At 38.9% G+C, this 14,009-nt stretch overlaps 1 protein-coding gene across 1 annotated transcript in view; it reads right to left on the bottom strand.

Annotated features, from left to right (window-relative positions):
- The window catches only part of dock11 (dedicator of cytokinesis 11), a 100,697-nt gene that overhangs the window by 35,618 nt on the left and 51,070 nt on the right, over positions 1-14,009 (bottom strand). Inside the window, exons 30-37 of the mRNA XM_084713130.1 lie at positions 13,275-13,386; positions 12,052-12,090; positions 9,504-9,685; positions 8,156-8,269; positions 7,318-7,393; positions 4,009-4,097; positions 744-864; positions 371-437 (exon numbers count right to left, since the gene is read on the bottom strand). Of these exons, the coding sequence (XP_084569256.1) occupies positions 371-437; positions 744-864; positions 4,009-4,097; positions 7,318-7,393; positions 8,156-8,269; positions 9,504-9,685; positions 12,052-12,090; positions 13,275-13,386 (800 nt within the window). The remainder of the gene's footprint in view (positions 1-370; positions 438-743; positions 865-4,008; positions 4,098-7,317; positions 7,394-8,155; positions 8,270-9,503; positions 9,686-12,051; positions 12,091-13,274; positions 13,387-14,009) is intronic.

Genomic DNA, 14,009 nt, shown 5'->3' with positions numbered 1-14,009 from the left:
ATGTGTATTACAACAACTAGCACTCCCAACAAAAAGAAATCATCTGGAAAAACATTTTTCCTGACAGTTTTAAGAAACTTAAAAAGATTATCTTGGCAAAACCACTGTTTCTACTGTTCTTAGGTAAACATGGGATAGAAAACAATTCAGACCAGATTAAGAAAAAGGATCTCTAGATTTTTTTTTTTCACTTGCCTCTCAGCAGTTCAATAGCTGATGGGAAACTGTTGTGCAACACAGCAACCTGAAACTGTTGACTTTAACGCCACTAGACCTGACAGAACAGATATGTGGTTACACAGTGTCATATTCACTGCAGTACAGCAGGCCATTATGTGGTGAGGAATTGTTTTTTGTGTTCACTACTCACTCAAGCAAGCTGAGGAAGTTCATGATGTCTTGAGGATTGACTTTGTTCCAGTAGGCATTCAGAGTGTCTGTGGACAAACAGACAGTCAAAATTGATTTGCATGTTTTTTTTTAATCCAACATGTATCAAGGTGTTGTCAACTTTGAATAAATATTTCCTGTTGATTTTAGAGGAGACATGTACGCTAAATCAACCAAACATCCTGGATGGTAGATGCCTGTACGACACTCCTTAACATCATTGTTCATGCTAACAGCCGAGCCAAGTTTCCACGTAGGTGTTATCCCAAAATAGCAGAGGAGATAGTTATGTCACATCCTGTGTATGCTGAATGAAGGCTTGACTGTGGGTGTGTGTAAAGATCATCACTGACCCTCTGACAGGGTCTTGACGATGTGCAGGAAGGAGAGCAGGAGGCCCTTGATCTCATAGTGTCCCAGTCTGCCGATGGGAGGCATGGGGCTGCTGCTCATGGTGGAGCCACGTCTCTGCAGCTGCACAAAAAAGCATAGCACACACACAAAATCACACAGTCAGTGGTGAGATATTAAAGTGAAAAACTTCTTGTAAAATGGTACTAGGAGTACTATGCCCTGAGGACAAGGGTTGGGAAACACTGGTTTAATCTATAAAATGTTTTTTAAAAATTGTGGAAAAAAGCTCAAAGCCACAATTTCATCTCAAAGTGACATCTTCAAACTGCCTCCTCTGTCCAACCAACAGTCCAAAAAAGACTATTCATTTACAGTCAAAAATTTCAAGAAAAGCTGCAAATCCTCACATTTAAGCAGCTGGAACCAGCAAATGTTTGACATTTTGCCTGAAAAATAACAATAAATAGCAATTAATTTTCTTTTGATTGACTAATCACTTAATCAATTAGTTGTTGCAGCTTTAATCTCAATACAGCCACCTTCAGGGCTGAAAAATGATGCTAATACAGGAGTGCCAAAACCTGCAGTTCCTCAAATAGCCACGGATCAAACCTCACAGACTTCCTCATTAAAATGTCTAATTTTACAGCAAAAATGAACGTGTTTACAGCCTGCCACAAAAAACAGTCAGCAGCAGCTAATTTGCCTGTTCATGACAACTGTCCAGGAGGTGAATTTTTATATAACTCAGCAACTGAAATTCTATTAAGGCTTTGGATGACAAGTCAGCGCTGTCCCAGCAGGGCTAACCCATGCTCCATCTTTTTGCCCATTCTTTGATTAGCCAAAACACAGCCAAGATGGCGATTGCCAAAGCCACCACACTGTGAGCTTCACAATGGCTTTATTATTATCATTATTATTATTATTAAACTTCAGAATATTTTATTCAGTGTACATTATCAACACGTCCCGTTAAAGCAGCAAGTTCCTACTGAAGAGGTGCATCTTTATATCACAACAGTGTGTCTCACATGAACAGTTTTTGGACAGTAATGGAGATCTGTGGCAGAGAGGAAGGAGTAATATCAGGGTTTGGCTATACAAAGAGTACTCTGTAGTCGGAACAATTCACTGTTGGTTTTGGTCAACACGTGGGATTTGGTGATAGTGAGAAAACTAGAGAAAATGGTCGGGCTTATCCTTCAAAGGGTGTTGTTCAGGAGCTCACAATGGATTCAACTCTACCAGAAAGAGAGAAGATCCTTGTGAAGATTTCTGTGGATTCTCATGTCCATACATGCTCTACACATGAATAACATTATTGCTGTATAAAGTTGTTCAGATCATGTTATCGTCTGGAAGTGCAGACTCCTGCAGTTTATGTTAAGGTTTAAGTTTAGGGGAACCTTGTGTGGCCAAGAGGTGACCAAAAGTTGCATCAATTTAAGTTACTGTTCAGTATCGGGTTGTTGTGATTCAAATTAAAAAACAACCATAAACCAGAGATAGCGTGCTGAAAAGTGGCACTAGTACATATTTACACAGATGATAAATAGTCCTCTCCAGTCCGTCTATATCCAACATCTGGATGGATGAACCAACAGCAGATGCACACTCAGCTCTGGAATCAGACCAGGAGACATGAATAAGTCTGCATCTTTTCCTGTGTCTCATATGGAGTCAATCAGTGCAGGGGGTCCCTGATTGACAATAGACATTGGTTGTCTTTCATGTGTGTTAAGCAAAGATTAATTCCATCTCATTCAATGTGCGACAGCTGCACAGCAGGAACAGTGGGGGGTTTGTTATGTCTGCAGCGTGTTCAGAGGCAGCAGACCCTTCACACTGAGAGGACAGTGTAGCGCTGTTCAAAAGTAACATGGACGTAGCAGTTTTTCAACATTATTTTTATGACGGTTTGTAATGAGAAAATGTACTGTAGGGAACGGAGATTTGGATCCATGACTGCGTGTGTACGTGGCATGAGCCTCAGCCCAGGATTCAACATCAATGATTTTCATTTGTCTGTTCGGGTAAGTGGGACAGAAATATACTAACCTGTTGTGAACTTTTACTTGCCTCCATATAAATTGTTTTATTTATTAATGGTTATCAATTAACAAAAAAATAAAGCTAACTGTCATGTTTAATCTAGGGCTGCAACAGTTATAAAATAGTTTAAGTCCAAGGTGATGTCTTTAAATATCTTATTATGTCTGTCCAAAACCCAAAGATATTCTGTTTAATACAGTAATGAACAGAGAAAAGCAGGAAATCAGCTTGAAAACAGCATTATATGCCATATTTCCATGAAAATATACTTTTACTGTTATTTACTGATTAGCATAATAGTTTAATAGTTGAATTCTATGTGTTATTCTATGTATTTTATTCCCATCCTCTTATTTAAACATGGGTTTTATTTTTCGTCTAATTTTACATAAATTATGGCATTATATTCCTTTTTTCAGGTTCATTCTATCTCTTTATGTGAAAGACTTGGCACCGATCACTATTATTATTATTATTGTTATTATTATTATTATTATTATTATTATTAGTAGTAGTAGTAGTAGTAGTAGTAGTAGTAGTATTATTATTATTATATACTTTTTTACCATTTGCCTGTTTAAGCAAGTGAGTTGCTAGATTTACTGGCCTGACATGGCTTCTTACTTGCCCTGGGCAAACACACAGTCTTTATTGTTGACCCCTGCAGCCCTCTGACTATTCAAAGATTTATACAAATCTCAAACAGAGTGATAGACAGAACAGATCAAATCAAAATTTTCAGACTTTTAAAATGGCAGCAAAACAAGTATGTGTCAGGTAAGGTTATCAAAAGTATCAGTACTTTGAAACTTTGATTAAAACAAAACAATATCCTTTAATTATTGCATTGAAAGTACCAAAGATATTAAAGCTTTTCAACTTGAGAACAATATTTTTAGGTCAGGGCATCTCTGCAGCACTACAGTACTTCATCATAATACAGTTTTGTCGCACATTTTTCCTTTTTCAAAAAATTGCAGTTTGGTTCTGGGATTTGGATACTGCACTTCGCCATGTAGCGTTTTTTGATAACATTAAGATTAACTGTGCAGCCCTACTAAGGACTGTTTTTCTTTTCTTTTCTTTTGCTGCTGTATCATATAATGTATTGTGGTTTTTTTTAGTAGTATAATATCAAAGTTAAAAATTCTGGTCTTGTGACAACTCTAGTGTTAGTCAGTCTGTTGGGCAGATGTGAAATGTCCTCACCTCAATGCTGTCTGGTGTTCCTGGGTCCATGAACAGAGAGCCTCTGGAGTCCTCTCTCCTCACAATGTGGCCATTCTGAGCCGGCAGACCTGAAGCCAAGACAGTTATTGTTAATGTCAACAGAAGGCAGCACAATAAATTATGCTCTCTGACTCAATACACACAAACTCACTGCCAGTAATATTTGCACAGTAATGGATTTAGGCAGATACTGGACGCAGAAATAGAAACCAGATGAACTGAAATCCCTATGCCTGCATATTTGGCTGGTCATTCCTACTGATAACATGATACCTGTCAGATCTTCATAAACCATCCATTCAGAGGGAACTCATAGCTTTTACACAGCGGGATCACTTCACCACCCAGAGGAAACACTGCTGAGTCTGTGAACCATGTCATCTGTGGCTCTGAGGAAACTCTGTAAGAACATAAGCCTGCTCATGTCAGCAGGGACATTAAGCTACTGGATTGTACTGTGGGAAGTGTGTATCAGGCTGACAGTAGAGACTGTAGGTCGGGGTATCCATTGTTTATTTTTAATCAGTCACTACGATGGGAAGATTCAGTCATTAATGGTCTCACAGTCTTCTACATAAGTTCAACAACAGTTTAATCAGCTTAATTAAAAGAAGGGGTCGACCGATATGGGTTTTTTACTGGCTGATGCCAATGCCAATATTTAGAGCGCAGGGAGGCCAGTGGCTGATATATAATGCTGATATCAAAACATGCATGTTACAATCTAATATACATGATTATCTTAACGAGGAACACGTTGTTTCAGATGGAATTTTTATTCATTAATGAAAGAGAAAAATACATTAGGTTTTACTGTAGATTTCAGTGTTCACATTGCAACAATTTACCCAAATTTAACCAACCTCTGTGAATTCTGTACAATCTTCTAATTTTGTCCAATCGCCACAACTTTTCCTAAAAGTTCCACCAATCAGAGCAGTCCCTGGTGCAAACCTCACACATGTAGGTCTCAATGAACCAACTAAAGGCTTTATAATTTACAGTTTTTTTTTTTTGTTTTTTTTTATTTGTTGACTTTGTTGGAGCTCCAAACATGCACTTATTCATTTACAACTAAAGCATATTTTGTCAGAAGTTCTGTTTTGTTAAGGTTAATTAGAACATTCAGAACAATGTGCAGTTATTATGTTTAATAAAAAAAAAACAAAAAACTTTTTTTCTGCAATTTTCATTGCAGCACATTGCAACATGCTACACATTTTTTTTAGAGAACCTGCAACCTGTGAAATCAGGCATTTCCAGCTGCAACACTCACTACATGAAGGAGCATAACAATTTTAGATCACATTTGCTGGGATGGAGAACTGTGTTACATTTAGAAAAGATGATGGTAACTGAGGAAATTTACATTAAAGTAAAAGGCAGTTACTTGTCATTAAGTGAGATTTTGATGTTACCCTGTGTTACTCTTTGCTACCCACATATACAGCAGATTAGCTGAAGAGAGTAAAAATAAAAAGAAATTATAAAATGAACAATTTTGTATGTAGGAGTGTGGAGGATGAAAAAATCCTGGCCTGAATTAACTTCAACTTCCACTCAAGGCTTAAGCTGTTCCATTAACAATTTAAGCCTGGTCTAGTCAATGCTAACTGAAGCCAAGCTAAACAAACTTGTACTGAGTGAGAACATAAGAAGCCCAGAACAGCTGATTGTCTTCTCAACTCCAGAAAAAGCTCTGAAGATCAAATTATATAAAGAATATAAAGGGTTCATCATGAAAAAAGGCCAGGCGTCCGCAGGAGTCCGTAACTGATCAATATTGATATAGATATTACAAACTACTTGATCAGCTGCTCTTTAAAACAATTTCTTATTCATAGGATGTCCATTTGATTTACAAGCATCATCTGCTCATTGGCATTGGTAGAAAAATAGTTGAAGTAGGAAAGAAACTGGAGAAGTATGAATTTAAACACAGCAGACAGTCAGAGTTTGGATTTGTTTTTTGTTTTTTGTCTTTTTTGTCTGAAGAAATGAGTGAATGAATAAACAACTTCTTCGCAACTTTGGCACACTTTTATTTCTTAAATTAGACCTGTTAAGCTTTTAAATAAACAGGTTCACTCCCTGTCAAATAACTTGCTTAAGAGAGTTAAAGTTGTAAAACATGCTTTTCTTTCACTTGTTTTTTTGAAGTTAATGTGTTGTTTGGAACCATAGAAAGTCTTAACTTGTGTTTCTACATGGACAGAAGAGATGGGAGCACAGAAGACATTTGATGGAACTCTGTATTTTAGATTCCCTTTCTGCTCATCAGGAATTCTCTGACACAAAATAAATATAAATCAAACCTGACAGTTAACCTGCCATGGAGCGAGCTGGTCCAGTGCTATATGTTACTGTGGTTATTGAGCAGGGATTGCTATAAGCCACAGTCATAGAACAGATCTCTTACTTAAATTGGCCAGCCACATCAAAATAAAGCAGGCTTTTTATTTATCCATGTTGATGGGATACCCCTCTGGTGTCAGTTGATGCCAGATAAATGGGCCAGGTAATTCACCATCCAATTAACACATCACTAATTAGAATTCACCAGTAAGGACACAGAGTTTAGGAGTCTGGCATTACTACTGGTGCCTGTATATGACCCACAAGGCCCTCCGCAAGCCTCTGTCTATATTGTTGTGGCTGTCACTGGGTCAGACTCACCTGGAAATCAGATAAACGAGCCTGTGTTCTCATCTTCCCAGGGAAAGTCACAGTCCAAAGCAACATTTGACTTTTTTTTTCACATTTTTTGCTTGACTGCAACGACTAATCCAAACTAGTTGGCAATTAATTTCCTTTTGATCAGCTAATCGATTAATTGATTAATTGACAGGCTTTTAAAGAAGCTGATAGTGAACATAGCCCATCTAAAACTTGAAAAATAAAAAGTTTTGTTTGGAACGTTATCTGTTGATGCTGTCACACATTCTTGTCCTTCCTCGGGTGCTGCTTTCATCTCGACAACAATCAATGGTAAACAAACTAAAACGGCTCTATCATCACAGAGGAACCAGCCTCGAAGAAGGGCTGGGATGTATGTGGTGCCGAAACCCAAGACCAAAAGAAAAAAAAAACACACTCTGAGCGACATGTCTGGCACACAGCAGCTTTCAGACAGAGTGCTGCTAATGGGTCAGTGGATCATTTGTGCGTTAACAGAAATTTTGCTGTGTAGCTGTGGTTCTGAGGGCTCTGTGGTGATGATAATGGAGGATGTATAAACAGGAAGAGGCCAGACGCATACTACTGCAGTAGCTGTAGCTCTGCACTCACCATGGTCTTTGTCAATTGCAGTGCTGATCCTCCTGCTGTCTGTGGAGGCGGTTGATATCAGGTCATCTCTGGAGCCCTGGACGAACACAAGGTGGAAGAAGTGCAAACTGTGTTGCTGTTATTTGTAAACTTTACACAATCCACGCATTATACAGCTACATCATCAGATGGATACGGTTTACAATTTGTATTCCAACCTGTCAGTGTGGAAAAACACACACGTCTGTCTTTTCCAGTTGCAGACTCCAAAAAAGTGAAACTGTGAATCCTTCCAAAGAGCAGCGCTTTGCAACACATGCTCCCGTAAAAATTTCTACAGCCAGCAGCCATGAAGTGTGCTGCAATTTAATCTTTCTGGGCACACCGCACCGGAAATACAGTGGATTGTTAAGTCTCATTCCCAGTATGTCAAACATCGACAGACCATTGACTCCATTGACAGAAACAGTAATACAACACGGCAAAACAATTTAAAGCGTAAATCGTTTTCATCCGTAGGGCAATTTAAACATTTTACTTCCAAATGTTCCTGTTTTAGCTGATTAACCTTAAATATTAACTGTTTTTACTTATTATTGAGGTATTTATTTATTCTTAAAATTTATTTATGGCTTTTATTGTTTCTTTTACTTCTCTTTGCCACTGTTATGTAAGTTTCTCACTTGTGTTTTTATGCCTAGGTGCTTTTATTTTATTGTTTTACTCAGCTACATTGTAAATGAGAGCTTTACGTGAATGTATTTATGTAAAATCTAGGTTGAATGAATGAATGGATGGATGGATGAATGAATGAATGAGTGACCCAGCTGTGGACATCCAGGGCTGTGAGGGGACTCACGTTGAGGCCGAGCCCGGAGCTGAAGGTATGCGGCTGGGCTGACAGCTGCTTCAGGTTCTGGTAGAGCAGCTCGAACAGCGGCAGGTAGAGCAGGCAGATCCGCGCCTGCTGGTTCTGAAAAATACGAGGAGCACTTTAATAAAAAAAAAAAAAATGCACAGACGAAACTGTGTACGAATACTGATGAGAGACATAAGTTGCAGGAGGAGACAAAACAACTTCTCGTGCGATGAGAGAAGACCATTGTAGGTTCAGTTGCTGTCTGTCCTTCGCACACTACTCAAAAGCCATCTGTCCCCAGTTGTTATCAACGGTGCCTGCACTCTAAACACTGGCTTGTTTGCATAACAGACATTGATATCTTTTTGTTGGAGGGTGAGCTCATCGTAACACTGCAGTGTATTGTATGTAGATGGGTGTCCTGTGTCGAACTTGTGTCACATCAAATATTAACTTTCTGTGTGCAAACAATGAGGTCTTGATTTCTATAGATTGCACTGTGGGGACATTGTGTGAATTTGTCACACTTCATGTGTGTTATGAATGGATATATTCAGCTTGGAAAAAACAGTTAATACATAACTTAAATAAGCATGGCATGACAGGTGAACAAAGAGGCTTTGTTCTTCGGCCTGTACAGTCTGCTAGATATTACACCTGATGTATGCAGCATGGCATTTGGATTTGGTCAGTTTGTGTTAAAGTGCACATTCCTTCCAGACAGTTGCTTAATCTGGTAGAAATCCTATCTTGTTTGATGGGAAATTAGATCCTGTATTCATTTTTTTGAACATCTCAAACTTGTAGAAATGATGGATGTACTGTAGAGGTGCAGCAATTAATTGATTAATCAGTTAGTTCAGTTGCTCTCTAACAGGAACTGTCCAGAGGTCTGGGAAAAAAATTTCAGACCTGTTTATAGCCTGCATTTCTTTTATGATTAGACTTTAGGCAATCTTTGCTTCTTTACACAAAGTACTTGTGTAGAGGAATAAGTTATTACATTACTATATTTCCTTTCCACAAACAGTTTCACAGGCCTATCATATTCAAGTCCCAGGCTAGGACTCTTGTTGCTCTTTTTGTTTTGTATTTTAATTTTCTATCATTCATATTTTATATATACACTGTCATAAATCATTTGAAATAATCAGAATCCTTATTTTATTTTTGTGTCTGAGTGAAACAGTCTTTTGATCTGTGAGTATTCTGCATTGAAATATTTTTAATACATGTCTTATATCTTTCTAACACATTTCTCTTATATTATATTGTTATAAATTATTCCAAGTTGCCAAGTATTCTTGTCCCTGCTTGTCTCCTCTTCCTCCCATCATCCCACCCTCACCTTGAATGCTGTGTAACGGTCGTCCATGGCATGTTTGATGAGGAGGTTCTTGAGAACGCTCACGGCCAGCTGTCTGACTTCAGGCCCTTGCTGCAGGGCCTCAGCCACTTCTCTCAGCAGCAGACCCACAAGGAAGTGGTTTCGGCAGTATTCCTCCGTCAGGCTGAACTCCAGACTCTGCTCTGTGGTCGAGCCAGACACGAAGAGTCGGTTCATTAGTCATTATTACATCAGTATGGCTTACTGGGACACTGTGTTAGACTAAGATTGAGATACAGTCTCTGAGAAATAACTAATTAATAACAAATATCTGATAACCAGTCTTGAAAAATGTGTTAAAGCTGTAGCAAGTTATCAGTTAGAAATCCGATACATTGTGAATAATTGCTGATACGGTATGTTTTGTTCAGTATACTGTAGAAATTTAACTCAAACTAAATATGTGTCCAATATGTGACAACCCGACAATCAATCATTCAAAGTGCAACACTGCAATCCAAAATGCAACAGGACCTCAACAAAACCACACAACACATTCATTCAGACATTGTTTCCACACCAGAAAAAAGGAGGAATTAAGAAAATTCATCACCCATTCCCCACATGAGGATAAAGATGGGAATCGAGAACCAGAACTATTAAAAACCAGTTCCGAATTGGCCGATCCATCAGGATGCCATTATCAATGCCGGCATGTTTTTCTGACAGTTGTGCATCACAAAACAATGATGACAAACTCATGCATGTATGCATGCAACTAGAGGTGGCCGATACCACAAAATTTTGTTTCAGTTTGATACGTAATAAGTAATACAGGGCCAGAATCACCAATATCTATACTATATTTATTTTTTAAATATTATGTACTTTCACGTAGGAGAGAGCTGGATGTCATGATTTATGAGGTGAATACATGATAGGCCAAATCTGTAAACATTTTCATGACCACTAAATGATTTGCCAAAGCAATCATCAGCTATTAAATCCGTCTCCTAAAGTAGCAGATCTGATTTGATACAATATTAATTTCACTACTTCATACCTGGATATTCCTGCCTGATTCTCTCTGTCTGTATGAATGCTGTGACATTTCCCTCCTCCTCCTCCCTTCTGTTCTCTTTCTCAGGGTTTTTTGTTGCATGTAAACAAATTTGCGGTGTTTCCACAGTAGCAAACAGCCTTGCAACCAACAACACCTTTTCATTCATGGCTGTGAAAATGCTCCTCTAGCATTCATACATCAATGCAGTTATGTATCTGATTAAATTAGTCAGGGAGGACATATGTTGTTTGAGTGAATCATGGATGTATAGAGGAGCAGCAAAGAGCACATACACTGACATGTGTTCTCAAATGTTTGCGCAGAAAGTTCTACTCTTTAATGAAATGATAACAAATAGTACAACGCAGAAGAGAGAAACTGATCTCTTTTTGTGTATCAATCTAATTGATGCTATAATTTATCTTAAAAAAAAAAAAGTGGTGTCTACAGTATCAGTGTTTTGGTATTGATCTACCCACCCCTGCTTGGAGCCATGATGCAGAGGAAGAAGCAGTGCTTGTTGTAGCTTGTTGTTCGTAAAATGATCATTTCAAGTGAGGGTGGAAACGGCAGCAACATGCTGAAATGTCTTTCAACACAGCATGAGTTGAAATTCCACGACTGCGGTGTATTTGATACTGCACGCATGAGGGACACTGCTTTTCAACTGAGCAGGAGGTTCATTACTCAGGGTAAATATCCTCTGTTATAATAATATTGGCGCCACAAAGGCTTATCAGATTTTTTTGGGGGGGACTTAGAAAACCTAAATTAAAACAAATGCTGTACAAATGTTCTCTCGTTTTATCCATCCATTTTAAATGATGACAGACAGTTGCAAAAGTCAGCTTGAATAAAATAAGGACTCTGACCAAAGAATCGACAATGGCATTGGTATCAATAAAGTCGTATCAATTCCCATCCCTACGTTAGGAAATGTGTAATGTTGGAAGCTTTCATTGTCTACATTCAGAGTGAAGAAAGCAATAAATCAACAATAACAGGAGAGAAATGAGAAGTTGTCTGTTTCAACAAACAGAATGACGTACAGTTTCACAATAATGCTGTGTTAATATCAAAATTGGCAATGCAGCCTGGAGTTGAGTAACTGTCTGCTATTATCGTCTACAATGACAGAGACAGACAGGCAGACGGAGAGAGAAAGAGAAGCAGACAGAGAACAGACACAAACACAGAGAGAGAGAACCGCAGCGCCATGAAGGATGTTTCTGTCTACTGTTTATAAAGATCAGGTCAACTAAGCATTAAGACAAGAGGGTCAGTTGATTCCCACAACAGCCAAGCTCATCTCCTCTACAACACACAGGCACATGAAGTCGTTAGCCTAGCGTTAGCATTTTGCTGAGAGAATGGGTGTCCTATGAGGAAAAAAAAAAGGGGGGGTTAACATGGATGGCAAGTTAGTGCAGGTCAGAACGGGCAGGTGCATATGGCAGCAAACATGGCGGCGTTGATGTACAGCATGGTCCGGTGAGCATCACCTACCTACAGGGCCAAAAAGCTCCGTCGCATACGAAATAAAATCTGACCACAAGCAAAACACAAAAAACAGAGAGGGGAGGGGGTAAAAATAAAGGAAGTGGGAGTAAAACTGTAAACAATCCATGCAGCATTTCCACAGCACTTCTTGCAGTAAAACTTTATTTGAAGGGGTGTGCACAAGACTGTTATTTAACTATCATAACCATGGTCATGACACCTGTCGTGAACATGAAGGAGTCTTTATGAATGTTTTTGACTGGTATTAAGTGCCATTAGGTGAATCATGTCATTTTTAATGCAAAGTTGACATTGATTGAGACGTCTTTGTTATGACAACCTGACAAACACTCTTCATCCAGAAGACATTGAAACACGCTTTTAAAAAGTCTTCTTCAACATTTTGAATTAAACACATTTTTTGTTTCTTTTTCTTCATTTTTTTTTTCATTTTCAACATCTGGAGCTGATGATGGACATACAGAAGGAGTAAGACACCTCATTTCCTTCTCATCTTTGATGTGAGTTGCATGTGCAGCTATGCTCGTCAGTGTCTAGCTGTGGCTGGCCGAAGTGTGGATCCCAACCTCTGAGACCAATCATGAGTTGGTTAATAAGGCAGCTAGCTCCATAACTAACTACACTAACTGGCTAACGCAAGCAATAGCTAATACCAGACAGCGGTTAGCCTACTTAAGCAATATGTGACCTAGCTAAACACTGTCTGCCATAACTCTGTAAGCCAAATCACCTTGTCTTGTTTAATGTCAATTTGTCATAACAAAGACAAACAATGTCAACTTTGCAATAAAAATGACCAAATGATACTTAATGACAACAGTAATAAACATTCAAAGATTCTTCATTCATAATGACAGGTGTAATGACAAGTTTGAGACTTAGGCACGGCCTTTCAAAAAAAGTGTTACCCTTTTTGCTTTTGACTTGTGGTTGTATAAAACATATAGTGTGAACATGTGCCGGATAAACTTGTTGAGCAGGTACAGGTCACAGTAACAGCAGGTAGGTGTGTCTCGCCACCTCTAATTATAAACTTGTGTGTGCCTGGGGCAGACAATCAGGTTAATAGAGGGGATCGGTGTGGTGGATGCAGGTCTGGGAGAGGTCAGTGAGGGGTCAGGTTCATGTGAGGGCCAGTCAGTGGTTACATGTGTGGTGGGAAGCTTAATGCACTCAGTGGAAGGCAGGAGATGATATCTGACTCTCACCTTGGACCCTCTGCAGTTTGGTGCGGCCGAAAGCCATGGGCAGGTTGAGGGGGATGAAGTGTTCATGGTTACACACGGTCATCAGGAAATCAAATTTCATCTCAGTCAGCACCTGTGGCAAACAAACATAAGGTGAGTGGGTGCCTCGCACACGCACATGCAAATTCTTTATCAACGGCCCCAGTGCATCACACAGTTCTCCTCATTGTTCAAATATTATCCTCGAAACTGCCGTCAGGGGTTCTTGAACAAAGCCGACTGGTCGGGGGATTAATTTGTTAGTCAAATATGCTGCTGCTACAGATAAAGAGTTAGGACATGAGATAGAGCGCATTAGACTGTTATGTACAGATTAGTTACACTTTGTTTTTCAGGTAGCGTAACAGATAGCACATGCGTGTTTCACAAAGGTCAAGTTGTTCAAAATACCTTGTTACCTTTAGCTTACTAGTGTCCTCTTTTGAATGGCTTCACTCATCGCTCCCCTCCACATTTCCTCTTTACTCCCACTACAGTAACACTTCCATTGAATAGGCGTCCAACAGAAGGTTTACAGTGCTTGTCACATTTCAGCAGCTTTTAAGCTTCCAATTCAACAATAGATCTTTTTCACCGCAGCCATTTGGACATGAAATAGTAGGAGAAATGCAGGTGTTTTACAAACTATAAATGAAAAGAACACAAACTTGAATACTTGGTAACACCTGTGTTTACTCTACTCTTTCAAGATGGCTG

Source organism: Lutjanus erythropterus, chromosome 23 (assembly GCF_056507025.1).
Source record: "Lutjanus erythropterus isolate fLutEry1 chromosome 23, fLutEry1.hap2, whole genome shotgun sequence".
In the NCBI taxonomy this organism is placed as follows: Eukaryota; Metazoa; Chordata; class Actinopteri; order Lutjaniformes; family Lutjanidae; genus Lutjanus; species Lutjanus erythropterus.
This window is presented reverse-complemented; position numbering and strand designations above follow the sequence as displayed.